Source organism: Homalodisca vitripennis, chromosome X (genome assembly GCF_021130785.1).
Source record: "Homalodisca vitripennis isolate AUS2020 chromosome X, UT_GWSS_2.1, whole genome shotgun sequence".
Taxonomy (NCBI): Eukaryota; Metazoa; Arthropoda; class Insecta; order Hemiptera; family Cicadellidae; genus Homalodisca; species Homalodisca vitripennis.
This window is the reverse complement of record NC_060215.1, coordinates 148700760-148716406: the sequence shown is the minus strand read 5'-3', so window position 1 is coordinate 148716406 and position 15647 is coordinate 148700760. Positions and strand designations below refer to the sequence as shown.

Genomic DNA, 15647 nt, shown 5'->3' with positions numbered 1-15647 from the left:
TATTGTACGTATTCTGGCTCCAGGATTCATATCAGTTGTAGCACCTGAGTCGGAACACTGCTTGTCCGAGTATCTCAATAACGAATCACCAATAATCAAACATGATTTTAAAGGTAACTCATTACAACTTAGGTTTTCATTACATGAAATATCATTAACAGTCAAGGGGCTATCGCTAACATTACTTTTATTGGCATGTATGTTTTTCTCTTTTGGCTGATTTCGATCTGTTACAGAGACAGAGGAGTGAGATATCACTGAGAGCTCCTTAGCTGGCTTAGAAGTCCCGCATACACCAGGGGTCGTGTTTAACTCTGTACAGTCGTCAACATCAATATCACTCAGGACAGCATATTTATTCCCGCACTCGATTGACACTTCTTGCCGAGGAAGTTTTGTTTGTTTAGAACGTATACGCTTTGATTTTGATTTTACAAGTTTCCACTTGTCACCTTTACATCTAACAAGTTTTACAGTGTCAACTTTACAGCTAGTAGTATGAGTATTGTTGTCTAACTGAGGGGGGGGATGATTGCGACTGGTTGTGAGAAGGAGTGCTCGAAGGTATGACAGAGTTGAGGGCAGGCGATGGACAGTCAGGTAAAGTTACAACATTACAATAGAACCAATCAGTGAATTCTTCCTTACGTCTAGGAGAACAATAGTAATTAACAATGAATTTTACATTGACAATTACATTGAGACCACATTCAAAATCATTCGCCTGCTGTTGACATTTGATCTCTACTAGACTAGATTGAGGTACATTTAAATTTCTTAAAATGTTTACTTGCTGAGCTCAAATTTACACCTAAAACAGAGTCAATGTGGTAAGCCTTACATACACCTCGATCAATAAATAAAAGGGACCAGTGTGTTCCAGAGTCAGCTCTCTGCTTATCAACACTGTTATTTACACAAAGAAATACATACTTGGCATTATTGAAAGTGGAGTTGGACAAAGTGTCATTAATCGCCTCAGGTGTACCAACTTTTAACAAATGAGAAACAGCTGGGTTAAACAATAAAATTTCATCTCTACCCTTCACACTATTAGCAATAGCTGAAAAATAATCCGAAATAATATGCTCCTCTACCCATTTGTAAGAACTACATTTTTTGTCACTAATACTATTTACACTGAGTTCAGCAGTTAATAAATCTAGCTTATAACTGAGATTTTTTAATAGTTAAATCGTTTTTTTCATTGGACTCAGACGACAACAAAAGCTTGGCTTTAATACTACGAACATCGTTAGACAAGGTGTTGTTCTCGGCGATGAGCGTTGAGATGTGAAGCTCTCGCTGCCGTAGTTCGTCAAGCAACGATTGGACTTGTTTTTTAAGGTCGACAATCTCAACGTTCGATTCGTCCAGGATTTTAAAAGAGTTGTTCATTTCGTTCCTTCTCTGTTCCTTTTCTAAGTCAAGCTTCGTTGAAAGTAATTGAAGTTCATTACTTGAATGAGTGAGATCACTTAGGCAGCATTTATATGAGGAGTTTTGTTTATCAATTTTATTTAGAAGATCACTGATATGCATACTAAGGTTAGTGAAGTCAAGTTCTGGATAGTTAGTCATTAGAGTGTTCAGCTCAGAAGTCAAAGAAATAAGACAGATCTGAAGATCGTCGTCAGTTTCGCTTGTAAACAATATCTCCTCATTGTTAATCATCTTGCGAAAAACAAAACTCCTTCAAACTCCTTCCTGATTACAGTTTTTTATGACTTGTCAAGGATTTTATTTATTTTTGCTGGCCAATGTCTATGCCCTTTAATAATCACTTTAGGTGACGCAATGTCAATCGCCTACACATAAGTAACTGCAAGCCCAAATACACGTAAGAAATGTAGTTGCAGCGTAGAAATTGAAGGCGCAACAATAAACCTTCATAGCGGGTAGGTACAGCCGAGCTGGTCTGGCCGTACTGTACAGCAGTTAGTCACAAGCGGGGACAATCAAGCGGCGGTGGCTGCGGTTGGTAGCGGCGCACACTACACACAGTCATAAGAATTATGTCTGGGGCAAACCACATGGATCACTGTAAACCTCTGTTATTAATATATACAAATTTGATTTATTAGTATATACCCCTAACGACCCTAATATTATTAAAAATGTCACACATAAGTACAGAACTAGGAGTAAAACGAAAGGGGTTACCACAGTTGATTTATGAAGACTAAGCAAATCAGCCAATAGTCGTTATATTGTCACTGACGATTTATAACAAGTTATGTCCTCTACTTAATAGTCATCCAAAAAATGTTTTCTGTAATAAATTTTATAATTGGCTACTTCACAATCCATCCTAAACATAAGTATTTTTTTTTTTTTTTTTTCATTTTTGTTCTTTCAACAAATTTCTCTTAGATAATCTTTTTAATTCATAAATTTCTTAGTTTCCTGGTTGATTCTTTGTGCAGATCGTTTATACGTGTAGGAGGTACAATGTTTTTCTATTATGAAATTTATAGTTGGTTCAATTCTTAAGCTGCAATATATGTGATATTGTCAATTAATGAAAATTGTATACAATAGTAAAGCATTATTATTATTATTATTATTATTATTATTACAACCACCACATTACTTATAAATATTGTGCAACATTAATGCAGTAATTTTACAATCACCTGATTTACTTTACAAATCACACATGTGATACTGATACAGATAACTTTATTCTTAAGCTTCAAGCACAGAACGGTGTCAAGCAGTTAATAATTACCATTTATTTTTAAAGCAACTTAATAATCAAATGCCATTTTTTATATGAGCTCTTGCAAGAGTGATGATTTTATTTAGACTGTATATTGGGATCACTGCAAGCCATTGCCAGAGCCTCTTCAAGGTGGGCGGTGGGCCTTCCTTTCTTGATCGTGAAAGCAAATTGAATAGCTTTGCTGCAGCATATGAGAGCTTTTTTGAGAAAATAGAAGTTCTGTGGATAGAAAAATTAATATGTGGAGTGCTTGTACATATTATAATATAATTGCTCCGGTATTGTAGAGTATTTTTACAAGTACAGTGGCCAAAACACAACACAATATAGACAATGACAGTGTTTAATTGAACTGAATGCAATAAACAGTCTGAATAAAGAGCAGAAACAATGGTATTAGTCGTGCTAGCTAATGCTACTCCTGTTTATATATAAGTATAATTCAATAAAAACTCATTGTGTTTTACAGAAAGAGACCTTAGAATTGTTGGCATCAGTTATTTCTTTTGTACCGTTTTACTGGCACATGAGGGGTTAGCTTTGAAATTTAAATTTTTGTGAAGGTCCGAAAAGGAAAAGAAAATTTTCTGAAATAAATAATGTTCAAACTAAAATAAAACTTCTTCTTGAAAATAATTACTGGGTTTTAAATTAAAATAAAAACTTCTTTATGACTTTTAAATTCAAACTTGTAATATATTCGTCACTCCAAAAATGTACAAAGTTCTTACAGCTTGTCTTTTATTCAATTTTCAAAATTTAAAACTTTCACACTCTAATCTAATCTGGCAATTCTTTACTTTAATTTATCTTCAAAATTCAATTTTATTTTGGTACTAATTTTCTTTACTTTACTTTAAATATTACTTCTTTTCAGTGTTAGAATTTTTATTGCTGAAAGCATCCGCAGGTTCGATAACGATTAGCAAAAAGATAACTCTAAGCACTTTCAAAGACAACTCGTTACTACTACTTCCGATCAACTGAGACGGGAGGTACAGTCTACCTCACCCCACCTGTCAATTTCGTTATCAAACACTGCCATCTGCTATGCGCACCTCGCTGATAGCAGCCTCTTTTCTACTGTCCAGTCCTTATCATTCTTCTCAGCCTACTCCTTCCACCGGTAATCCAGTTATCCCAGAATTACAATTTATTACAATCGGTACACTTTTAGTAAATTTAAAGAACTAGTAGAACATATAACTAACTTTTTAAAAAATATTGTCAACGTTTCACACGACAGTACAGCTATAAATGGAAGTAAACATATAGATTGTTGTTTATTTTGCCTAGTGTAAAGCTCATAGTAGTATATAAAAGATTATGTACTAGCTTATAATTAATTGCATTAGAAACAAAACAGTTTTAACCAAATTAAATCACTCAAAATAATAAATTATAATCAGTTATTAATTTATAAATCCAAGCTCGCATATTAATTTAAACTCCATAAAAAATTTCCAAAATCGTTTTCAAAAATAATGTGTTGTTAAAATGTTAGCAATAATTCAATTGCTTATATTATCAGATCACATATACCAAAATTAGGGCTAAAAATGAATACTATAGTTAAAAAGATAAAACCTGGAACACTTATCTCTATAATCTCATGATATTACAATAATATAGAATTCCATAGTAAAACAAATTTACCAGAGTACGATTAGTTGAAAGATCAGGAAGGCGTAACTCCTTTCATACATGTCCCCTTTATTGCTAGATCTGTTTAAATTCTGTACCTATTCCAGTCAACAGTGGCATACTCAAAATGACTTTAGACCAAAGGATCTGTTGAGCATCATAAATAATCTGTGCTGTCAAAAAGTCTAGTTATCCACATTACAAGACCCAAATTCCTCCTAGCTTTTAAATCAACACTATGATCACAGAAGATGAGTTTGGAAACTATGAGCACACCAAGATTTCGCATGATATACTTCCTTTCAATCGCACTACCTCTATACTAAAAAAAAATGGATTTGTTTTGCTATTAAAGATAATTACCATTGTTTCACTGAGGTTCAGAGGCATCGGATTGGTTTCAGCCCACCCTACAGCAGAATTAATGGCTCAATGCTGGTCTAAATGGTCTGTCGCTCCCGCTGTCGTAGGTGTAAAGAACGTTATACTTCAGAATTGATTTTTTGCCAGTCATGAGGAACTCCTGAACTGGCAAAAAACTCTCTTTGGGTACAAAGAAATGTTGTTCCCAGAAGGTAGGATTTGATCCAGCAAAGAAGTTCAGAAGAAAATCTAAAAGCTAGAAGTTTCCTCAAAACTAAGCAATGTGGGAGCTTGGCAAACTCCTCTTTGAAGTTAAAGTATATAGTATCAACTTGCTCTTGTTGCTCAACCACAGGACTTGCTACTGGTAAAAACAACAACAAGTTTGTGGCGGTTGAACAACTTTCATTAAGCCCACTGTCGAGAGATAAGATAGCTAACTCTATTAAAAAGAAAGGTGCATTTACTTTTTTTTTTGTCTGATGACAAGAAGGTTACAAATTGCACTTAGTCCTATAAGAACCTTAACACTGCTTCCATAGGTACAGTATATTCAGGATGAGTAAGGTTAGGGGGTAGGGGCCGCCTCCTGTCGAGATCCATGAGGAAGAATTAGGGCACTAATCTCAAAATCATGCCCCCCGGAAGAAGGAACCAGCCTCTCCAGTCAAAGCAGGCAGGGGTAGCACACCCTTGTTGAGTCTAGCAAGAACCTCTGATAGTTAGGAACAAACCCCACCAAACTCCCAATGGCCATCTCCTGCAGTAGACTAGACCTATCGAATTGCCCTTGAACCCCAGAATCTCGACATTTGCGGTTAGTGATCTGCCGCTCCTGGACATCCAAAAAGTTGCCCAGATTTAAGTGACATACATCTGTTTTTGCTGTGCCCAGTGGTAGGTTCAACTGGAAGGTATAAACCAGCCAGAAGTGATCCCTGCTGGGTAAAGAAGAAAGGTGCATACTACCTTTTCAATTATTTATAGTGTAATGCTATAACATAAATTGGTCTAAAGCTGCGTTAATACTTGCATAAAGTTGCACATGTTTTGTGTCCGACAGTAAAAATTCCTAAATGGGCTCATAAGCTCGTGTGAACAATGTCGAAACCAGTGTTGAACAGTTGTTTGGCGTGATTTGAAAAGTAGTGTCATAGGTATATTATCCCTAATAGATACAATAATTGCGGGATTAAAATCTTCATTTGTAGTATCAAATGAAGGGACAGATGCATATCAGTCCAGTTAAAAGATAAAATTACAATATAAACCTAAATAATCATCAGATGGACATTAGTTGTTTGCCAAATCATGAGAATTTTCCAGCCAACAGACACCATACATTTATTTTAGCTCTGGATTACAAACTACACTCAGGACTATATATTCACTTAACCCTGTCATAGCCCCAAGTAATTAAAAGTAAATTATTATCAAGATATTATACTTCATGAAGTCAATTTCCCTCAACATTTCAAGGTGTATTGAGGACATTAGGATTATCTGAATTAGAGGCTTAATAAGTTCCTCGAACCTCCTAATAAATGAACCTCAAACCAGACACTTAAGGTGAACATCCAGATCAAGTCTCCAAAAAATAGATTAGCTATAGCTTAGATAGCTAATCTAAATAGAATAGATTAGGCTTTGGTGACAGCGAGCAAGATCACACACCCTCTAGGTCAATTATTATAGCCCCTGTAAGCTCTGTAAAGAATAAAACTATCTGATCTAGTCCAAAATTACCGAATGATTTATTTACATTTTAATACATATAGTTGCTTGAAAATGTTTTGTCCATTTTTCATTTTTAGAAAGGGTGTTTTAAATATGGTTATAAAATTTTCAAAAATTATTTTTTTACTAAAAACTGCTCATACCACCTTAAAATGGGAAGAGCATGGAATTGTATATGTATATATGTCTAATAGGTTTATCTGCTTTAGGTGTTAGCTTGAAAATTGCACAATCGGGTCCTCCACCAGCACCACCGGCACCACCACCTCCACCTCCATTGCCACAAATGTTCACTCCTGTTCCTCTACTGAAAATACAGCTGGACCAACCAACTGGAACATCGCGGAAGAAAGGTCCGGGTGGTCCACCTCAGTTGAGTTTTTCAAAAGAAGAAATCACATCGATGTTGTCTAAATTGAAGAAGACCAGGAACAAAAAGCTGGTAATTCAAACTTTGCTATCACAATCTAGTGTCACATTATTTAAGTTGGTAAAGATTCCTCCAACACCATCATGGTACTGTTTTCTATCCAACATTACGAACTAGGCCATTTTCCGCAGACAACTTGTTAAACTACCGTACAATAACTGTCAAGCTATAATACATGTACGAGGGGTATTAGAAAAATAAGGTTAAAATAAGGTAACACCTACACTACGGTTCTGTATAGAAAATGATGCGAGAATCAGAAAAATACAAAATTTCATCTTAACAAGTAAAAATAATCTAAACCCCAAATAACATCTTTTTCATTCAGTGATATTATTTGAAAAAATAACACCTCTTAAAATTTACATGCTTCCTTCTAAAGTTGGTCCTACATGGTTGGTAAGTTCAAAGTTAGCAAACTCAGGTCCTTGAAATTACATTTTGTAATGTTAAAGAGAATGTTTATTAGAATAGAGTAGAATATTTATTGGCCAGAGACATTTCATTACAGATGTATAAGGCAAGTCCCAATAATAAACTACATTGGGGTTTACAATAAGAAGTCTTCTGTTCAGATAAAAACTCACTATTCAAGTAAAATGCTTGTTTAAGAGAACATTAACCAATCTTGTTCTTAAACTTAACTGCCTTACAGTTAGAGGAATTTTATTGTATAACTCGCAGGACATGATCAAGTGACTTTTAACACTTTTGTTTAATCTATGAGACAACTCCACAAATAAAATAAATCCTTATCAATCAACGTGTTTAGTTGTTTTGTTTACAAAAACAAAACAACTAAACGTAATATTGTAAGAATGTATTTCATTTCTTAATTGAACTTTCTCTGGGTACTTTTTAAAACATAACATTCAATAATGTAGAGGGAAAACAAAGTATCAATTCCGATATTTCTATAATTCTCTACAATGCTCAAGTTTAGCAGCTCATATTATGACTCCTACAGCTTTTTTTTATACGATGATTGCAAATCATTATGATTGCTTTGATTGCTTCATTAAGCCGCAATCTTGGGCTTTAACAAATGTATTATTTGTAGTAGTTAAGGTAAAGTGATTGTAATGTAATAGTCCAAGTTCCAATTGTATCTTGATAGGATCAAATTAAATTTGTTGAGCGATGATGAGCTATATGAGGGAAAGATCTAACGTCCGATTTGCTGCCAACTGCTTACATGTGAATGAGGGTAAGACGGAAAATATTGTTTTAGCTTAAGCAGAAACTGATAACAAGTTCAAATCAAATCAAATCAAAATATTCTTTATTACATATTCATCAAGAACAGAAATGGTGTCAGTTTTACAATGATGTTGTACATAACTTGTTAAAACTTATTGAGATGTTTTTTGGACAGTCTATCCATGTTGAAGGAACTCATTTATGGTGTAGAAAGGCCGTTCGGCCAGCCAGCTGTGGAGTCCTATCTTCAATTTAATCCCATTTCTTGATCTTAGGTTTCTGGGCAGTCGATTGAGGAATTTAATTCCCGTATACGTTGGTTTTTTTCTCATATTGAGCTAGGCGGTGTGCTGGAAGACTGTAGAGTTGTGCGTTGCGGGTGTTGTGCGTGTGTATATCAGAGCCCCTTGTCATGTTTTGTCCATCAGCATGCATGACTGTTTCTTGTATGTATAGGTTGATGATAGTTAGGATTCCAAGTGACCTGAAAGCACCTCTGCAAGTGTCCAGTCTCTGTAGTCCAGCCAGGATTCTGATGGCCCTCTTTTGTATTAGCAAAATTCTTTGGATGTTTGTTGCAGAGGCTGCTCCCCAAACAGCAAGGCCATACCTTAGATGGGTCTCAAAGAGTGCAAAATATGCTGTTCTTGCTGTAGTTAGGTCACTTATGGCTTTGATTTGTTTGATTGCATAAACACTGGAGTTCAGTTTTCTACAAAGGTTGTCTATGTGTGTGGTCCAGTTTAACATGCTGTCAAGGGTTAGGCCCAGGAATTTTACTTTGTTTTCCATAGTGACACCTGGAATCTGTGGTACCTCTTGATTAAGATATCCAAATCCCATTTGGCTGGTTTTGGTGGGGTTGACAACCAAATCATTGTTATGGCAGTACTGGTAGGCTGAATTTAGGGATATGTATGAGTTGATAGCTAGGTTCTCAGGTGTTTTATCACTTAACAGCAGGGTGGTGTCATCTGCATACATTATGGTACTGCAGTAGTCCTGTAGATGTTGGGGCATATCATTGGTGAATAAGATGAAGAGCACCGGTCCCAAAACGGAGCCCTGTGGTACTCCTCGGGTTACCGGCAGCATGCTGGATTGGATATTTGTCGTAATATTTTTGGTTGTGTGTTGTAGTTCTACCAGTTGTTGTCGTCCAGTCAGGTAGCTTTTAAACCATTCTTTAGCTGTACCACATATGCCTAGGGCTTCAAGCTTCCTGATGATGAGACCGTGGCTCAGGCAATCGAAAGCCTTAGAGAAGTCCAGGAAGAGAGCAGTTGAGAGTTTTCTTTCTTCAAGGTCATCTAACACAGTTTCTATTAGTTTTATCATTGCAGTTGTTGTTGACTTGCCCTTTGTAAAGCCGTGCTGTGTGCTTGTAAGTAGGTTGTTTTCATTGCAGTATGTCATTAGCCTTTTAAGAGCTATTTTCTCACAGAGCTTTGAGAAGGTTAAAATGAGGGAAATTGGTCGGTAGTTGCTGTCTGTTGCTGGGCATCCTTTTTTGTACTTTGGATAGACCTTTGAGATTTTCATGCCTGTTGGGAATTGACCTTGGGCAAATGATTTGTTAAATATTATTTCCAGTGGGGCATAGAGTTCATTTACACAGTGCTTTAAGAGCTTAGATGATATTTCATCGGTCCCAGAGGAATTCTTTGATTTTAGGTTTCTTACAGCGTCTTTTATTTCTGCTTCGTTTGTGGGGGCCATAGAGGTCAGTGTGTGATTTGTAGATCTTGGTATACGGCCCATTGTCACTACCCTGTTTTGATCATTTTCCAGAGTTTGGTCAGCAATATTGGTGAAAAATTCGTTCAGATGGGCTGCAATTTGCTCTGCATCATCGACCATTTTGCCATCTATCCGCAGTTTTATTTCAGATTTTTGCGTTTTTCTGACTCTCACATTATTAATAATGTTCCATATGGCCTTTGATTTATTGTCTGCATTGTTGATGTAATTTTCGGATGCTTGTTTCCGTAGAGATCTGAGCCTTAGGTCATAGGATTTCTTGATTTCGACTGCTTTCTTTTTGTGATTGTCATCACCTGTCACATTGTATTGCTGCAGTCTCTCCAGGTAGTTGTTTTTTAGCTGCAGTGCTTCTTTATCCGAAAACAGTTTTGGTTTAGGTCTAGGTTTGGGTCTTTTCCTTATCTTGGGGCATGCTGTGTTGAGTGCCAGTGACAGTTTTGTGTTGAAGATGTTGTATGCTTCTTCTGCTGATAAGGCATGCATGACAGGTTCCCAGTCCTCTTACTGAAGAAGGGCTTTAAGTTCATTTAGGTTTCTGTGATTTAAGCACCTTTGTAGGATCTGTGGCCTTTGGGGTTGTTTTGTGGATAGAATTTTGCAAGTTTGGGCAGTGTGGTCTGAGAGTCCAGTGCTTATTACATCTGTGATGATGTCTGCTGGGTCAAGATTGGTGCATAAGCAGTCAATCGAGGTTTCCGATTGAGGGGTTATTCTGGTAGGGGGCAAGTCTATCCTTGTCATGTCATGAAGAGCGAGTATTTCATTCAGCCTTGCTGTATTCCTGTCAGGTTTCATATTATCAATATTTATATCTCCCATTACAATAAGTGGCGAGCTCTCGGCTTTGGTATCTTCCAGTGATTGTGACAATATGTTCAGTGCATCATCAATGTTACCTGCTGGAGATCTATATATTCCCATTACTTGAATAGTGAAGTTTTTTATTTTAATCTTGACAAGTGCCAGTTCACACGTGAGTTCTTCACAGAGCTGGTGTATCTCGATTGATTCAGTATGTGCCTCCAAGCCCTCTACGACATAAATAGCTACACCGCCTTGTTTGTGGACTTCTCTGCTATAGTGGGCTCTTAAAGTGTAGTACGGAATTTGAAAATTTTCTTCAATTTGATCTTGTTTTAGGCCATGTTCTGAAAAGATTAGTATCTCAGGTTTTGTTTCTTCTATTATATGAAGGAGTCTGTTTATTTTTTTGGAGATTCCTTGAATGTTTTGATGGAGAATAGTTAAGGTGGAGCAGTTTTTGGCTGTTCTATGTCTAAAAAATTTGAGCTTGTCTTTAATCCTGTAATATTGACGTTTGCGGTGCTCTTAGTTTCAATGTGTGAGGGTGTTATGTCTTGGGCTTTTGGTGGAGTCTGTTGGATGGTGACCCGAGGCACAGATGGTGAGGCTGGGGAAGTGCCGTCAACAAGCACTGACAAGTCACTTTTTTCTCCTTTGTGCTTGTGATCTTTCATCATGCATTCTCTATAGTACTCTATATGCTTTACAAAGAATGCTTCATAAGAGTCCTCTTTTGGTTTTATTATGGCGTTTTTTGGGGGTTTCTTGGTCCACTGTACTTCAGAGTTAAGGGGTTTCAATTTTGTTCGTTGAATGGTATTGGTTTTTTGCGTGGCTTTTACCACTTGCAAAGAAACACCGTACAGGATGCTGTTTGGTGCCACCTCTCTGGAGTCGTTTACCTTTTGATTGCAATTTTTTATGTTGTTACTAAAGTTACTAAAGTTATTGGGAATTAATCTAGATGCTAAACTTACCTGGAAAACTCATACCGGTGTTCTTTGTGCTCATTCATCAAGACTTAGTTGTTAAGGCATATTTTGCTCTGTTTCATTCCCACCTTATGTGTGGCACCCTGCTCTGGAGAAATTCTAATGGTGCTAAGGTTGTCTTCATATGTCAAAAGAAAGCTTTGTGCACTGTTTTTAATGTTAGTTTTGGGGATCCATGTAGACCTTATAGAAACTTATGGTATACTTACTCTTCCATGTATATTTATCTTACAGTGCTTAATGTTTGTTAAAGAAAATTTAGACGAATTTCAATTGAGAAGCTCTGCTCATGGCTATGACACAAGTTACCGGGTTCTCATGGATTTGGGATTGGGTAGGCTAACCAAAACCCAACCAACGTGTGTCTGTATATTGGTATAAAATTGTTTAACACGTTACCATTAGGTTGTAGGAATGTTAGTAATAAAAGTTCTAAAATGTTATTTTAAGGCTGAAGTAAAATTCCTTCTACTTTGTTGAAGAAATGTTATCAAGCAGTACTGACGATTTATTATTTTAATTTTTAATGTAGTTTTATGAGTTTTGACTTCTACTTTTCACTGAATCTAATTGATAGAATGTAATTTTTTAGCTTAGGCGTACATTAGGTAGCCTGTTATGTGATATTTATACAACTAAGACTTTGTCAATACATTGTTTGTGGGACTACAATAAAAGATCCTTGTGTCTTGAATGTTACAATGTTTTGAGGGGGAGGGGTGGGGAAGGGAGTCCGGAAGCCTGTCCCCTTGATGAAATAACTTATTTTTTCTTGAAATGCTATTCTTATCAAACCATATAACCGATTTTATTTTTAAATATCCCTTCCGGCTAGTTGGAGGTAAGGTAGTTTTCACATGTGGCTGTCATCTTGAAATTTCAAATTATAGATGAAATTTATCAGTTAAGACTGTTAATTTGCACAAGACTGATGGTACGATGTCTGAAAGATTTCCATATTAATATACTGGAACACTTTCAAATATTTAGAAAAATTATTGGACAAAATTGTGATGAGCATGAAAATTTGAATGTACAACTATACATTTGATTTAATACAATCCATCTGAAGTATTATGTGTAGATATATTCACTTATAACAAATCAATTTTATTGTATTCTTATACAATAGGTTTATGCCAAGGTTACTTCTAAAACCTTTGAACAACTGCCATCTTGAAACCTTAGAGTTGTAGATATATTTGTAAGAATAAAATTTGCTTGAAATTGTTTGGCAATTTTATAAAAAGTTTAAATTATTATTTATGTTGTGAAACAACACCCTTATATAAAAATGTTGCACAAATATATGAATGTCCGCCATCTTGAAACCTTTTATTGGTTGAGACTAGCATAAGAACTTATTCAAACAATGTATAAGTAACTTAGTACTTAGTACCAAGTTTAGTTTGAAACAGTTAGAAACTACAGCATTAATTCCGCAATGTTACTATATAGCCTACTATTCAAAACTTATGGGGCCGCAGTGTAAAATTCCTTTATAGATATCATATACCAAGTAAGAACAAAAAACAAACATTATTGCAAATTACCAGGAAATTAAAAAACACTTTTTTGTTTAGCTCTGCAATCCATAATAACTGAGCTATATCCATTCCTCTTTTTAGGTTTGAACAGCTTCCATCTTTAAGCCTTGTGATATTAAAAAATGTGTAAAAATCCAAATTTTTAAAAATTATTTAATAGTTTAAAAAATGTTGTTTTGAGTCTGAAAAATAGTCGAGTTAAAATGTTTGCAGAAATGTGAATAGCTGCTGTCTTAACCTGTTGACGAGTGCGCATGGCATTTGCAGTGCCCCTATGACGGTCCATACTGAGTGACTCATTGACCGGTGACAGACTGTTAGAGAGTAAAACAAAAAAACTTTTAAATGTTAATAAACTTGTTTATTATAGTTTAAATGTATATAAAAGTACATTGTAGATTGTTAAAAGCAATATCCTCGTTTTTAAAAACTTTGCTAGTGTGTGATACTGCTCAAAACAAGGATATATACAAAGGGCGACCTCACATGTTGAACATTCATAGCTGGTTTCTTTTCTTCTTTGTCCAGTTCAAGTGGTGTGTTTGCATGCACACATAGCACTGCCTGAGTAGTTTTCGCTTCTTAGGGTTATTCTGGGGGGAGTGGCCTTATAAAAATGGCGACCTTGGAGGCGTAGCGGGTCTTGTGTCCCGCCTCTGTAAAATAGTTTTTTAAGTTATCACCAGGTGCCACCACGATACAGGACTAGCAACACTGTACAGAGACACTATTAGGAACAACTGAAAAGTTCCAAAAATCTCCGCTAGACGTCACAGTAAGTCAGTGAGAACGAATTGACAGTCATTAGTCTGCAACGGAAAATGCTGTGCCTCCTCATACGGGATCAAACGGCAAATGCCGTGCGCACTCATTTGGGTATGTTTTGCTGCACTCGTCAACAGGTTAAAACATTTTACTGCTTACGATTTCATCCAAGCTACATGTAAATATTGTCTGTACAAAATTTAGTTTAGGTCTATTAAAATTTCGGTAGTTATAGTGTTTACAATTATTTCCGCAATGCTGCTGTATACTTTTCACGAGGTATTAACACGTAAGAACAAACATAATTTTAAGTCACCTGAGAATTCTTTGTTTTACTCTTTTTTGAAACTTGATCGGCAGCCATCTTAAATCTGTAAGAAGTATTGAAAAAGTACGAGAAAAAAAATTTTTGATAATTACTTCATATTTTTCTGAAAATTGTTATTTTGGGCCGATATTTGGAAATATCAAAGTTACAACTTTTGCACAAATGCTTCAATTGTCAAGTGCTTTATTGGTTAACGAACGCATTCAAGGTATGTGCTAATAACGTCTCTGTAAAATGTTTAGTCTGGAATATAATATTATGGCAGTTTTGTTTTATTTATCCTGAAGGGAAAAGGTTAGTCCCCGTGCTTAGTCCTAAAAAGGACCTTTGCGCCTCCCTTACTTATATTTGTGTCCTCAGAATCTGAGACTTTTACAGAAGCCGATCATATTTGAGGGCTCCTGTTCTCTGATATCCTTGGGGCTGAGGAGATATGCTCCCAGGAATCTTTTCCGAATTTTTGATAGGGCAGGACAATTTAACCAAATATGCTCCGCTAATTCCTCCTCTTCTCCGCATTTTGCATTCATCAGTCTGGCTAAGGCCCACCCCCTCATAAGATGTTTCCTTAGGGGGCCATGTCCTGTCAACATCCCTAATATCAGTCTTATATCCTCCTTATTCTGATCTAGGAGAGCTGCCCACCCTTTAGTGTAAGGAGAGATAAACATTTAGATTGTCTTAATCCTGAGGCTCTACTCCAATTAATGATATTTATCCTCTTTTCCCAATTTTTTACAAGAGGCCCAGGCCCCACCATTATGGACTCTGCTCCCTTTTTGGCGAGAATGTCTGCTTGTTCATTTCTATGCATGACCTCATGGCCTGGCACCCAACCGAGTGTTACTCTGTTATTCGTAGCCAGCTCAGCTAGAGCATTCTTACATTCCCAGACTGCTTTCAAGTCAAACGAACAGGTATCAAGTGCCTTTAGTGCAGCCTGGCTATCAGATAGTATCAAGTATTTTGCTCCTTTTGTCCTCATTTGTATGAGTCTTCTGGCGCAAGATTCTATTGCCATGACTTCCGCTTGGAAGACCGTGGCATGTTTTCCAGGAGCACTGCTATGTTAACTCCTGGTCCGTGTATTCCATATCCCGCCCTAGAGTATTATGGCAGTTGCTCTATGCACAAGCTTGCATTATATTGCATAAGCCCGTTCATACATATATACATAAATTTTAGGATGATTGTGGTTATAGGGTTTAGAGGCCAAGATCGGAGAGAATGCAAACAATATGTCAAAACATTTTCAATGTTCTTGTGATTGCAATAGACACATTTCAATGAAATGTACTTAAAATTATAAATATTATTTGTAGTACAATATTTAGTTGTAAAATTATAT

The 15647-nt window shown here is 36.2% G+C and overlaps 1 protein-coding gene across 2 annotated transcripts in view; it reads left to right on the top strand.

The window, feature by feature from the left end:
* LOC124369993 (putative uncharacterized protein DDB_G0285869) overlaps nucleotides 1-15647 on the top strand; it is a 62392-nt gene that overhangs the window by 22241 nt on the left and 24504 nt on the right. For both annotated transcript variants that reach the window (XM_046828253.1, XM_046828252.1), the window contains one exon: nucleotides 6679-6911. In XM_046828253.1, the coding sequence (XP_046684209.1) occupies nucleotides 6679-6911 (233 nt within the window). The remainder of the gene's footprint in view (nucleotides 1-6678; nucleotides 6912-15647) is intronic.